This window comes from Schistocerca cancellata, chromosome 1 (assembly GCF_023864275.1).
Source record: "Schistocerca cancellata isolate TAMUIC-IGC-003103 chromosome 1, iqSchCanc2.1, whole genome shotgun sequence".
In the NCBI taxonomy this organism is placed as follows: domain Eukaryota; kingdom Metazoa; phylum Arthropoda; class Insecta; order Orthoptera; family Acrididae; genus Schistocerca; species Schistocerca cancellata.
Window position 1 is genome coordinate 1,261,341,528 of NC_064626.1, and position 13,203 is coordinate 1,261,354,730.

General features: G+C 37.6%; 1 protein-coding gene across 1 annotated transcript in view; it reads left to right on the forward strand.

The window, feature by feature from the left end:
• LOC126144709 (Down syndrome cell adhesion molecule-like protein Dscam2) overlaps positions 1-13,203 on the forward strand; it is a 458,008-nt gene that overhangs the window by 389,891 nt on the left and 54,914 nt on the right. The window contains exon 24 of the mRNA XM_049915510.1: positions 12,671-12,856. Within this exon, the coding sequence (XP_049771467.1) occupies positions 12,671-12,856 (186 nt within the window). The remainder of the gene's footprint in view (positions 1-12,670; positions 12,857-13,203) is intronic.

Consider the following 13,203-nt stretch of genomic DNA (forward strand, 5'->3'; position numbering starts at 1 on the left):
TAAACTTGGGTGACTGTGGAAGAAATCTTTAATGAGCACTTTTTGAATGTAGTTGAGGAAAAATACTAAAAGAACATTTCCTTAATTCTATAGATCAGATAGGTGTAGCCTGTAATGGATCTGGGAGATGTGTTATTTTCTACCGGATTTGTCGATACCAAATTGTAAATGTTTTCTTATATTTTTGTCAGAATTTTTTATTGTAATTTGCCTTATTATATGCTAATTTACTTATATTTTTGAGAGTGACAGCATATTGATTACTATTAGTAAATGTGACAAAGAATATCAAAGAGACTGATTACAAGTGGAAGCTTGTGTGTTGTGTAAAATGTCTTTGACGCTGGAGTCGTCTTTGACTGTAGTCAGTCGGCAGTGAACTCGTGGTGTGTGTTGACGGTGGAACAGTGTGCAGGTCGCCGTCATAAATAATTTGGAAGTGAACAGAAAAAAAAATGAATTATGTTACTACTTTTTTATATAAACTTTAAGAAGAAACCACATTCGAAGAAATGGTATTTGAAGCACCAAAAATGAGGCAAACGCATTGAACCAGGTCATTTCTGCAGCCGACGAAACTGCATTGTGGAATCATACTTCCACTAGACAACTGAAGCCAAGACAAATATCGCCTTGTAAGCATTTCATGTAAAAGGTACTGTCACGAAATATGCCAAATTTAAGTAAATAAAAAATAGTGAGCATATTTCAAGCCCCTATAACAGAACAGGAAGTAAGGAAAACCATCACTTTTTTTAATAGCAAAGCTCAACAGGTAGTGAAACACTTCAACAGAACTACTAAAACCCTGCTGAAATCAGATGGTAAAGGCAGCCCTGATTCATATATTCAACATGCCCTCAGTCAAGGTATCTTCCTTGCAAGAATGAATTGTACCACTGTAAAGTGACTCTTAAAAAAGATAATGCCACAGATCTTACAAATTACAATCCTAATCTGAAAACATGGCAGCTGATTGAGTTTGCTGGAGGAAACTTGTTTTCCAATATGCTACTTAGCATTGGAGGAAAGTCTCACTTTTGACTCAATTTTCTAAAAACTTGGAAAATTAATGTATGCTAGGATTGCCAATCACTGACAACTTTGATATAAAGAGCACGAAACCACAGAAAACAGTTGTCACTACAACTGCAGCCATATTTTCATTTACACAGATAAGGTCTGGGAATGCTTTGCCAAGAAGACATTGCCCATCAGCATATTTTGTGACCTGTCCAAGGCTTTCAACTGTATTGACCACAGGATACTTACAGAGAAAGCCTGCCACTATGTAATCCCAGGACTGTTTACCGTATTTACCCGAATCTAAGCCGCACTCGAATCTAAGCCGCACCTGAAAAATGAGACTCGAAACAAAGGAAAAAAAGATTTCCTGAATCTAAGCCGCACCTGAAATTTGAGACTCGAAATTCAAGGGGAGATAAAAGTTTTAGGCCGCACCTCCAAATCGAAACAAAGTTGGTCCATTGTAATATGAGACACAATTTAGGTCGAATGAATGACGATACAGCTACAGTAGTTTGGTTCGAGTCGTAAGCGTTACCAGGTAGCCATTGCTATGCGTCAGGCGCTCCGTCCGTATTTATACGGGTACCCTTCCTTTTTCACGTGCTTCGTCTGGTTTGAATCGATTGCTTATTTTGTTTGATCTTATAAGTGCCGTTTTCTCTGTTATAGGTGTTTACGTCACTCTAAGCTGAAAATGCATCACTGGACTGTGTCATGCATTGTTTATCGGATTCTGATAGTGCGTGTTTACGGCCTGTCGCCGTTCGCGGCATGGCTTGCTTTTGTGCGCGCTACCGCCGCTTACAACTAAAAAGAGGCGAATCGTCTCATTAGCGAAGCAATATCAAGAGACTGCTATTTGTTGTTACTTACACTGCTGCTTTCTTTGAGAATGATCAACAAGAACCAAATAATAGGCTGCGTATGATAGAACATGTTCTGAACGAGAGTTAGGCGAAAATTTTTCTCCGTTTGAAAATCTTTGCGGCCGCTTCTTTAGTACATCAAATTCTGCACAGAAATTAGAGTCATCTTAGATTTAAAAATCTAGTCAGTTGCCGTGGTTCATTTCTGACTGTATCACTATTAGGCTAAGAATAATACGAATATAAACAGACACGATAAGTGTATTCTTCCGCGTTTGCTGTTGTCTCACTCTAGTTTCGTAGTTTATTAGGCAGACAGGATTTAAATGAGATAGCAACAAACACAGAAGAACACATGGCAAAATGTTTATATTCGTATTATTCTTATGGTGAATGGTGAAGAGAATACTGCTTGTGATTCACATTTCATCAGGTTACTTTTAGCAACCATCTCTTCTCACAGGTAGGAAAAAATTCAGAACGTAGAGTTGGCCATATTAAAAAACATCCCAAACAGTCTTGCCAGTCGGATTTTCGTAGTACATTGAAACTCTAATACATTCGAAGATGAACAATACGTTACCAGGTAGCCATTGCTATGCGTCAGGCGCTCCGTCCGTATTTATACGGGTACCCTTCCTTTTTCACGTGCTTCGTCTGGTTTGAATCGATTGCTTATTTTGTTTGATCTTATAAGTGCCGTTTTCTCTGTTATAGGTGTTTACGTCACTCTTCGTTGGATAATGTATGAAAATGCAGTGGTCGAAACTCGGGGCGGAGAAAAAAAGCTCGTCTTCCACCTTTTTTTTTATTTATTTACTGACGCAGAGGTTTTGGCGCCAGTATTTATCTTTGTGCCTACGAAGCATGTCTGTGTAGCGCTACATATATTCGACGGCAGAAGTTAGTTGTGGCGGCACCTACCAACATTTTTCAGAACTTCCGCTTGCTTTGCACTCGATTCTAAGCCGCAGGCCGTTTTTTGGATTACAAAAACTGGAAAAAAAGTGCGGCTTAGATTCGAGTAAATACGGTAGTAACTTCCTCAATTCCATGTACAGGACAGACAACAGAAAGTAGTGTTTGATGGAAATAGCATGCTGGTAGGAGGGTAGAGTCTGACTGGAGAATGGTACTATATGGTTTTCCACAAGGTTCCTTCCTTTGTCCCCTGCTATTTCTTATATGCATCATTGATCTATCTCTCCCTCCAACAAAGCAGGGAACTTCACATTGTTTGTAGATGACATATACAATGTGATAGACAATAAAACATTCACTGACTCATCAGAGTTTAATGCCAACCAGTTACTTTTAAATGTTCTTAACTGACTCACAGTAAACTATCCAGCAATAAACTCCAACAAAATCTGTTGCATTCAATTCCATTCTGATCACAGGATCAAACAGAAGATGGTTATTGAACATAAGAGCCAGTGGATAAAGAAGGTATAATGTTGAAATTGTAAGGTGTCTATATAGATAATGGGTTTAACTGGTAACACTACATCTTCCAAACCTTGAAAAGGCTTACTCAGTAACTTTTGCCATCAAGATAATCCCAGATATTGGAGACCTGAATGTCACAAAATCTGACCAGTTTGGTTACTTCCATTCACTGATATGTTATGGAATCATCTGTGGGACAAAATCACCATCACTGAAAAAGGTATTCAGAAAAAGATTGTGAGATGTGTCTGGAGTATCTCCAAGAACCTCATGTTGAAATCTTTTTGAGATGACAGGGATATTAACCATTTTATATTATCTCTTTTTGATCATGACACTCATGCTTTACACTCCTTCTCAGTATGAAACAAATAAGACATACCACCATCATAACACGAGAAGGAAATGTGAGATACCTGAAGAATTTTTTCTATGGGTCAAAAAGTTCAAAAATATATTAGCACAAATATACCTACAGCAAAATAATCAATTATTTAAAAGTAAACTAAATAAGTTTTTGGTTGAAAAAAGTTTCTATTCTCTAGATGAAATATTTAGGAAGGACTATTTCTCAAATCTTTCAGTGTTTTTCTATTTTAATATCGCCTGCTACTTTAATTAGGCCTTATAAATCACATGTTTTGTGTTGTGAAGCTCATGAAAATGGCTTTTGTACTTAATAAACCAAATAAGTAATATTTGAAATTTGTATTTATACTGTTAGATTGTTAATTATATGAAGATGATAATAAATTAAATGTCTTGACCTGTTCTCCATCCAGGTGCTATAGCACAATATTGGACTGTGAAATATGTATTGAAAGAAATAAATAAATGAATAAAATAAAATAAAATAAAATTCCTAGATAACAAAAAAGATAGTACTCACTAAGAATATTGCTCCAAGCTATGGTGCATGCAATGTGGCATAGCAGTTACTGTCACTAGCTGGCATGCTGCGAGTCACCATGTAGGGAAGCAGCCTACTCACGCCATATAAAATTCATATGCTTTCCATTGTGTGCCAGCCTAGTCCGCTGTAACTAGCTATGATGTCATGAATGTTGCACACCTTAAAAATAAAGTAAATAATCTGAAAAGTTGATAGCATGTCAAGAGTGATGCTAAAATAATAATGTGTTAAGTATCAGTTTGGTAACTTTAACAGTTTTTGAAATTTGGACGTTTTACGTAAAAATCATCGGTGCAACAGGAAGGAGCTAGAAACTTCAAAATTTATATTCAGATTCCTTTTTCATTGTAATTTAATGGAAACAGCATGCTGGATCTCACAAAGTAATATTTTGGTAGAAATTCATGATTTTCTGTTTTTGTGTCCTAAAAGTTTGGAAGCAAGATGGATTAAGTAAGTGATTAGATAAAGCTAGGATGTTAAGATTTAGGTAGAATGGAAATCGGCTATAATAACAAAGATGTGAGAAGTTTCAAAAAGGTAGCTATAAAACTATAGCTGTAGCATCTCTCCAAAGGGGAAGTTCAGAGCTGATCTATTCTCTCACCAAAGGTATTTAACCTAGCCACATTAGAATTTTATTATAGATACTTACCTGTGTGCTGATTGCACAGTTAAATTGAGAGCTTCATTGGCCTTCAGTGAATGAAGCAATTAATTATTTAGTAACTTGAAGTGGTGTTTTGTTAACCCTGTGGCTCGTCAGTAAGGCAAATGTTGGTGGCTGCGCCTTCGGCGGTCTGCACTGCAGCTGTATAAATAAGAGCGTGCGAGTTAGAGTAAGGCCCCAGTTCTCTTCTAGATGTGTATCAGTGCGCACTCTGTGTCAGAAGCCGTGTTGCGTTTATGCAGTTGCCAGGAACAGCCTTGGATGCCGTATTACATAACTCGATATGCACTTAACAATGAGTTCGGTTTCAGGTAAAGTGTTAATTATGGAACGACTTCAGTGATTTATTCTCAGTTTGTGTATGTCGTTTTTTCACGTGTCGCTTCAGGACAGAGTTTCTACCATTACTAGCATGGCGTTTGATGAGTATTAATATCAAATTTAGGCTAGCATTAACTTTGAACATTTACATCGATAATTATTATTGAACAGTTTCGTTATCTATGGATAATAGGATTCACGCAATAGCCCCTGAACACCAAGAAATATCTGGTCCCCTGACTGATTTGCCAGCAACTTACAATATAACTACTTTGTTGGGCTATAAAAGTTAATCCTTGCTTTAATTTCATGGTGACTGAAGATTGGGAGTATCTCTTTGCTGCAGTTTGTGTCCACCTGTAAGAAGGTCTTGGTTTCTCCATAATTTCAGGATTTGCGTGTCTTGATTAATCAATTATAGTGAAATGATGACAACATTACAGCATTTGCTCATTAAGATTTCTGATATGAATCTATGCTACATTGCATATTGACCGTCTGTTTAAAAATGTCGCAAAGGCACATGGCATCATTTGGCTTCTGAATCACCATCCAAGGGGTGGCCCACTGACTAGATGAAAATAGGAGAAACAATTCTGAGTTCTTGACAATGCTGCAGCTTGCCATTGACAATGTCATGCATAGTGAAGAGAATTGGCACAGGGGTTACAAAATTTAGGAATTGTTTAAGGGAGACATGATCCTCAAAAAAGGTATTCTCAAATAGTTTGCTGTACCACTATAGTAAAAGTCCAGATCTTGAAAGGGGACCATTTGGGACTCTAAATTGACTTCATTACTAGCTATTAATGAACTTCCAGCATACTTGAAATTGCTGTGGGTCGACAACTTCTGTTAATCAGTACAGTGAAAAACCAGTTGAAAGTTACAAATTTCACTTTTTTTATTCACTCAAGGACTAGTTTCGGGTTGAGACCCATTTTCAGACCATCATAACCTAGTCAAAAATGGTATTTCCAAAAATGCAAGAACATGTCAGAAATGTGCAAACGAAGAGTTACAGCAGAGACTGTAACTGATCAGTTTTGCAAATTGTTGACATGGTTTTTGCTTTTCCAGAAATATCAGTTTTTGTCTATTTTACGCTGATCTGAAAATGGGTCCCATCCCAAAACTACTCATCAGATAAATAAAAAAAAGTAAAATTTGCGACTTTGAACTAACAATTAAATTGCTATTCCACATCTTTATAACATGCTGTGATTGAGAACTGCCCCCCCCCCCCTCCCCCCTCCCGATACACACACACACACATAAAAGCATACACTGTTTATTATAAAATACAAGCTGACATAGTGACTGTTGCAATCCAAGGCCGCCCTAAAGCCTGAACGCATCTAAATTAATTAAGCTAATCATTGCTCCTGTATCCACTCGAAACTCAACTGGTCACTCATTTACCACCAATATTAGCAGAATACTCTGGGGTGATGGTTGTTGGGTGTTGCAGTCAGCCTCCGAGTCCAGGTGAACCCTGGGGCCACTGCTGACTGGCCTTTTGAGTGAGTTATGGCCTTTTAAGTGAGTTACAGTGAAAAGTTTTACATTGAGCTGACAATTTGGATGGCAAAATACTTCTAATTTACAGGTACATATTTATAATTACAAAGGTCACAGTAATTTTTATGTTTTCTAAGTGAAATACAAGATGTTCAATTTAACAACAATTGAGTTACTTTTTTCTTTACTTATAACCTTAATAAAAAGAGTTCCTACCATATATTGAGAGATGAAATTAATTAGATGCCAAATCAAGTAGGTGCCATCAGCCCACGTTTAAAACTAACAGCTAATATCACTGTCCTCATCTCATAGCTCATACCATCTAGTACACGCGCAAGACAGCCAGAAATGTACCAAAATGTACCAAAATTCTTCACGAAGGATGAGATTTACATGCATTTATCTCTCCAACTAATTCCTTCACAAAGCTCAAATTTTCACAATCTGTCCGTAAATGCATCTGCTTTCATGGTGATATAAACCGAATGCAAAACAACAGTACCTTCTTCATTTTACATATAACTTTTTCAGACATATTCAACATGATCTGCGCGTCCGACAGCAAGATTACGACTACCTCAATGCCGTTGCTCACAGCACATATCCTACTTGATAGAGCACAGGAAAGGCTGCACTCTGATTGGTCGATCACATGAACAGCCAATCAGATCAGTCTTTCAAGATCATATTCACACCTAAACTGTTTTACTCCAGTCAAGATTCACAGATGCATTTACATCATTTTATGCTGCAGATATTAATAAAATGTTCCACCAAACCAAACAAAATGAAAACTAATCCTGAAATAACTTTAGAAAAACATTACTCTACAAATAACTATTCTGGCTGCTTTCTTACAAAAACAAGCACACTTGGACATACGTCATCAGCAAGCAAGTACAGCTTTCCTTGCAACAGCTTGTTGCATACTTTCCCATGACCAAGTTACATAATGTTTAACAGGAGATAATATTGAATCTTTACATATTTCTCGCATACACACTCTCATTTATTGACACAACAAAACAAATAGTTATTAAATGAATATTAATTCTTACTCAATTCTTTATTACAAAAACAAAAAATATGGAATGTTATTTAAGTACAAAAATTCGAACATACTGACCTAACTTTTGTAAAATTCAGTAATGATTCCAACTGATAGCAAAGGATAAACTGTTAAGCATCCGAACTGACTTTAATCTTACTAGTGTCGGTTTTTGGTATTTTTGGTAATTTTCTCTAACTCTGAAAGTATCCCAGCAAGAAAGCTGAGATTTTGCAACCAGCTTTTTTTTTATAACAAAAGGCTCAGTATAAAGCTTTTTTTTCCAAAACGGAATAGGATTTGGTATAGTTTATTTAGATTCTTAAGGGTTTGAATATTTTGCCGCTGGAACTGACACAAGTAGTGCTTCCCACAGTCGTGCTAGCGACAGGTGCCAGTGAATCCCACTGAGATATAGGCGGCTGTCACTGCCACCAACTCCAAAGCTACGAGCCTGTGCTGCAAGATAGCTTGCTGCAATAAAATGCCATAGTGGTTTGATTTGTGATGTTACAGTATGGATGCAAAGCACTGCTGCCTTCTATGTGTCTGGGAAAGCACACAAAACGGAAAAAAATGCTATTACAAGATAAAGATGGCCTGCTCAGAATGAACTACTACCTAGACAGAAAATTTTGATTAACATTTCTCCTGTTGTTGTGGTCTTCAGCCCAGAGACTGGTTTGATGCAGCTCTCCGTGCTACTCTATCCTGTGCAAGATTCTTCATCTCCCAGTACCTACTGCAACCTACATCCTTCTGAATCTGCTTGGTGTATTCATCTCTTGCTATCCCTCTACGATTTTTACCCTCCGTGCTACCCTCCAATACTAAATTGGTGATTCCTTGATGCCTCAGAACATGTCCTACCAACTGATCCCTTCTTCTACTTAATTTGTGCCACAAATTTCTCTTCTCGTCAGTTCTATTCAATGCCTCCTCATTAGTTATGTGATCTACCCATCTTAACTTCAGCATTCTTTTGTAGCACCACATTACGAAAGCTTCTATTCTCTTCTTGTTCAAACTATTTGTCATCCATGTTTCACTTCCATACATGGCTACACTCCATACAAATACTTTAAGGACTGTCTTCCTGACACTTAAATCTATACTCGATGTTAACAAATTTATCTTCTTCAGAAATGCTTTCCTTGCCATAGTCAGTCTACATTTTATGTCGTCTGTACTTCGACCATCATCAGTTATTTTGCTCCCCAAATAGCAAAACTCATTTACTACTTTAAGTGTCTCATTACCTAATCCAATACCCGGAGCAATACCCGATTTAATTCGACTACATTCCATTATCCTCGTTTTGCTTTTGTCAATGTTCATCTTATATCCTTTCAAGTCACTGTCCATTCCGTTCAACTGCTCTTCCAGGTCCTTTGCTGTCGCCAACAGAATTACAATGTCATCGGTGAACCTCTTAAGTTTTTATTTCATCTCCATGGATTTTAATTCCTACTCCGAATTTTTCTTTTGTTTCTTTTACTGCCTGCTCAAAATACAGATTGAATAACATTGGGGATAGGCTATAACCCTGTCTCCCTCCCTTCCCAAGCACTGCTTCTCTTAATGCCCCTCGATTCTTATAACTGCCATCTGTCTTCTGTGCAAATTGTAAATAGCCTTTCGCTCCCTGTATTTGACCCCTGCCACCCTCAGAATTTGAAAGAGAGTATTCTAGTCAACATTGTCAAAAGCTTTCTCCAAGTCTACAAATGCTAGAAATGTAGGTTTGCCTTTCCTTAATCTATTTTCTAAGATACATCGTAGGGTCAGTATTGCCTCACGTTTTCCCACATTTCTACGGAATCCAAACTGATCTTCCCCGAGGTCGGCTTCTACCAGTTTTTCCATTCGTCTGTAAAGAATTCGCATTAGTATTTTGCAACTGTGACTTATTAAACTGATATTTTGGTAATTTTCACTTCTGTCAACACCTGATTTTTTTGGATTGGAATTATTATATTCTTCTTGAAGTCTGAGAGTATTTCGCCTGTCTCATACATCTTACTCACCATGATGGTAGAGTTTTGTCAGGGCTGGCTCTCCCAAGCTATCAGTATTTCTAATGAAATGTTGTCTACTCCCAGGGCCTTGTTTCGACTTAGGCCTTTTAGTGCTTTGTCAAACTCTTCACGTGTTATCATATCTCCCATTTCATCTTCATCTACATCCTCTTACATTTCCATACTGTTGTCCTCAAGTACATCACCCTTATATAGACCCTCTATATACTCCTTCCACCTTTCTGCTTTCGCTTCTTTGCTTAGAACTGGGTTTCCATCTGAGCTCTTGATATTCATACAAGTGGTTCTCTTTTCTCCAAAAGACTCTTTAATTTGCATGTAGGCAGTATCTATCTTACTCCTAGTGAGATATGCCTCTATATCCTTACATTTGTCCTCTAGCCATCCCTGCTTAGCCATTTTGCACTTTCTGTCGATCTCATTTTTGAGACATTTGTATTCCTTTTTGCCTGCTTCATTTGCTGCATTTTTATATTTCCTCCTGTCATCAATTGAATTCAATATATCTTCTGTTACCCAAGGATTTCTACTAGCCCTCATCTTTTTACCTACATGATCCTCTGCTGCCTTCACTATTTCATCCCTCAAAGCAACCCATTCTTCTTCTTCTGTATTTCTTTCTCCCATTCCTGTCAATTGTTCCCTAATGCTCTCCCTGAAACTCTCTACAATCTCTCTTTCACAAGTACTGAAGAAATTTTTAGGCAACCATAGGCTGAGACCTATCATGATATTGCACAAGGTCTACTGAGATCATTGGAATCTTATGGGATGGAAGATTTCACTTCAATTCTTGAATGATCTTTTGGACTTCTTGTTGGATAATGGTAGTGCCATTAGTGTAGTGATGGAAATAAACAATGGTTCCACCAGTAAATTTCTCAAATGGATAAGTGTTTTAGTGATTATTCCTTTCCCTTTTATGTGATTTTGTTAACATAATGGTGAACCATGTTTTATGCAGAACAAAATAACAGTGTGCCTCCGAAGTCTCTCTGCTGTGGCAAGCTCCTTATGTCTCATCTAGCAGGGCATATAAAGTTGGCAGCACATTCATGTCGCTGTATAAGCCAGGGCTCGAGATTCACTGCTAGTGGCTGCAGTTATGTCAGAAGATGGGATTCAACATTATTACAATTAAAACAGTGAAATTTATTAATTACAATTCAACACACTGCTCTCACCTATATCACAGTAGGTGCCGGAAATGTTTACCTCTTTCTTGAAGGCATAGTTCAGCAGATTTACATTTATTTGTAAACATCTTTACCAGTGTTCCATGTGTAACTGTATGCAGAGGGGACAGAGACCTTTCATAGTTGCTCTGTCTCCAAAAATTTTATGAAAAAGTTGGGGGTCTGATACGCCATATGAGCAGTAGTTTTGTCTTCTTAAAAATAAATGAGAGATGTCTTTCTCATTCAGCAGAGCAATAAATGGATAAATTATCTGGGAACAGTAGACATCCTAAGTGACAGTAGCATAAAAAAAGATAGGCTCTATAATACATGCTCGCTTTGTGGCAACCCATACACCAATTTTATCTGCATGCAATAGCATTTCTCTTAACGCATGTGGATTTTCGGATGACCAAAGTCGTGAGTTTTGGGAATTAATGCAGCCAGATAGGTGAAACCAAGCCTCATCAGTAAAAAAGGTTTGATCTAAAACACCAGCTCTATGCTGGTTAACAAATCACTGAAACCATTCACAATACACTGTTTGTTTTGCATGGTCTGTACAATGTAATTGTTGCACAGCAGTAAGTTTCTACAGGTACATCCACATTGGTTATAGCTTTATGTGCTGTCATACAAGAGACTTTAGCCTCTTGCAATAATCTCCTCACCAATTTTGTTGGATGCCACAACATGATGTCCAAAATGTCATTAAGCTTCTGTTGTGTTAAACTTGTGAGCCTACTAGTTCATGGTGCATCATGAACTGAACCTGTCATCTGGAATTTGTGAATTAAATAATGCATGGCGTCACGACATTGACACCTTGAAGCAGGAGAACACAATCTAAATTACTGCCTCACATGCTCTGTAAAGCTTCCTGCTGCATGGAAAATCTTTTCCACTAAAAACGCTCTCTCAGTGATGGTAAGCATTCTCACTACAATCACCTTACACAAGCACTAGCCAATAACACAACTAACAGCTGCAACACACACAGAACTCTACTACCCGTACCCTACCACCGCAGGTCCACGAAACACTTGCAGGTGAGACTTGAATGTCTGCCAACCTTTTGTGCCCCACAAGGTGAGACACATGAAGCTTGCTGCTGCAGAGAGACTTTATAAGATACATGGTATTAAAATTTCATATTGTTTGGCTGATAACTGAAAAAAATGGTACTTTTTTCAAGCTGTTGGCAAGTGTCAGTTTTTGCCATTGAAATGTTGAAAACAACTAAACTTCTGAAATTTAAAGTACCATAAAAATGGAAACAGAAAGAGATAAAATTCTAAAATTTGGTATGGTTCCTTATCTCCACAGGGAGAACAAAAGCCAAGTTTCATCCAAATCTGAGATGGTGGGTAGGATGACCTGGATGACTTCACATGTAGTGACTTCATGGTGATTCAGTTTTAGGAACAACATGAATAGCTGTAACTGTTTACAGCTCCCCTTCTCCAGTGGTTCTGTGACAAATTCAAATGTGGACAGCACAGTTCCTTAGTCACATTGTGTTAAAATATGTTTCATTCCTCTCCTGCAAAATCTTTATTGACTTATTTTACTTCTCTTGTAAAAGTACATGTGCTCCCAGTTTAAAAATATAACATTTTCCATTACTGTACAGGTTATATATTGAATTATAAGCGGGACCATGGGAATTGGCAGTATGTTCAGCTGGATGCTGAAAAAAATTCTCACACTCTGGAGACTTTACTCTGTGGGGCCACGTATCATGCATATATTGTAGCACACAACAGAGTTGGGGACAGCCAGCCAAGTGATACTGTTAGTACAAGTACCAAAGGCACAGGTGAGTAAACAGTTTGTATGTCTATAGTTTCAAAATTTTCTCCATTATTTTTATAAAATTTTAGTTATGTGCAAAATACAAGGCAATTTATTTGTGATTTATAAATAAAAATGTGAGCTTTTGCGAACTGCAGCGCAGTGAAGGAATCATCAGGAAACATTGACATGTTAATTATATGATTCGCAATTGCACAATTAAATGATTTAACTTTCAGATCATTAGACGGCATTACTGACCCAAAATTAGCATTTTTGAAGTACCAGTTGGCTTTGGTCAGACCTTCCGTCCATGGTATTGGTGTTATATGTGCTCCTTATGAACTGTGTCTCTCGTCCTTGTCTGTAGTT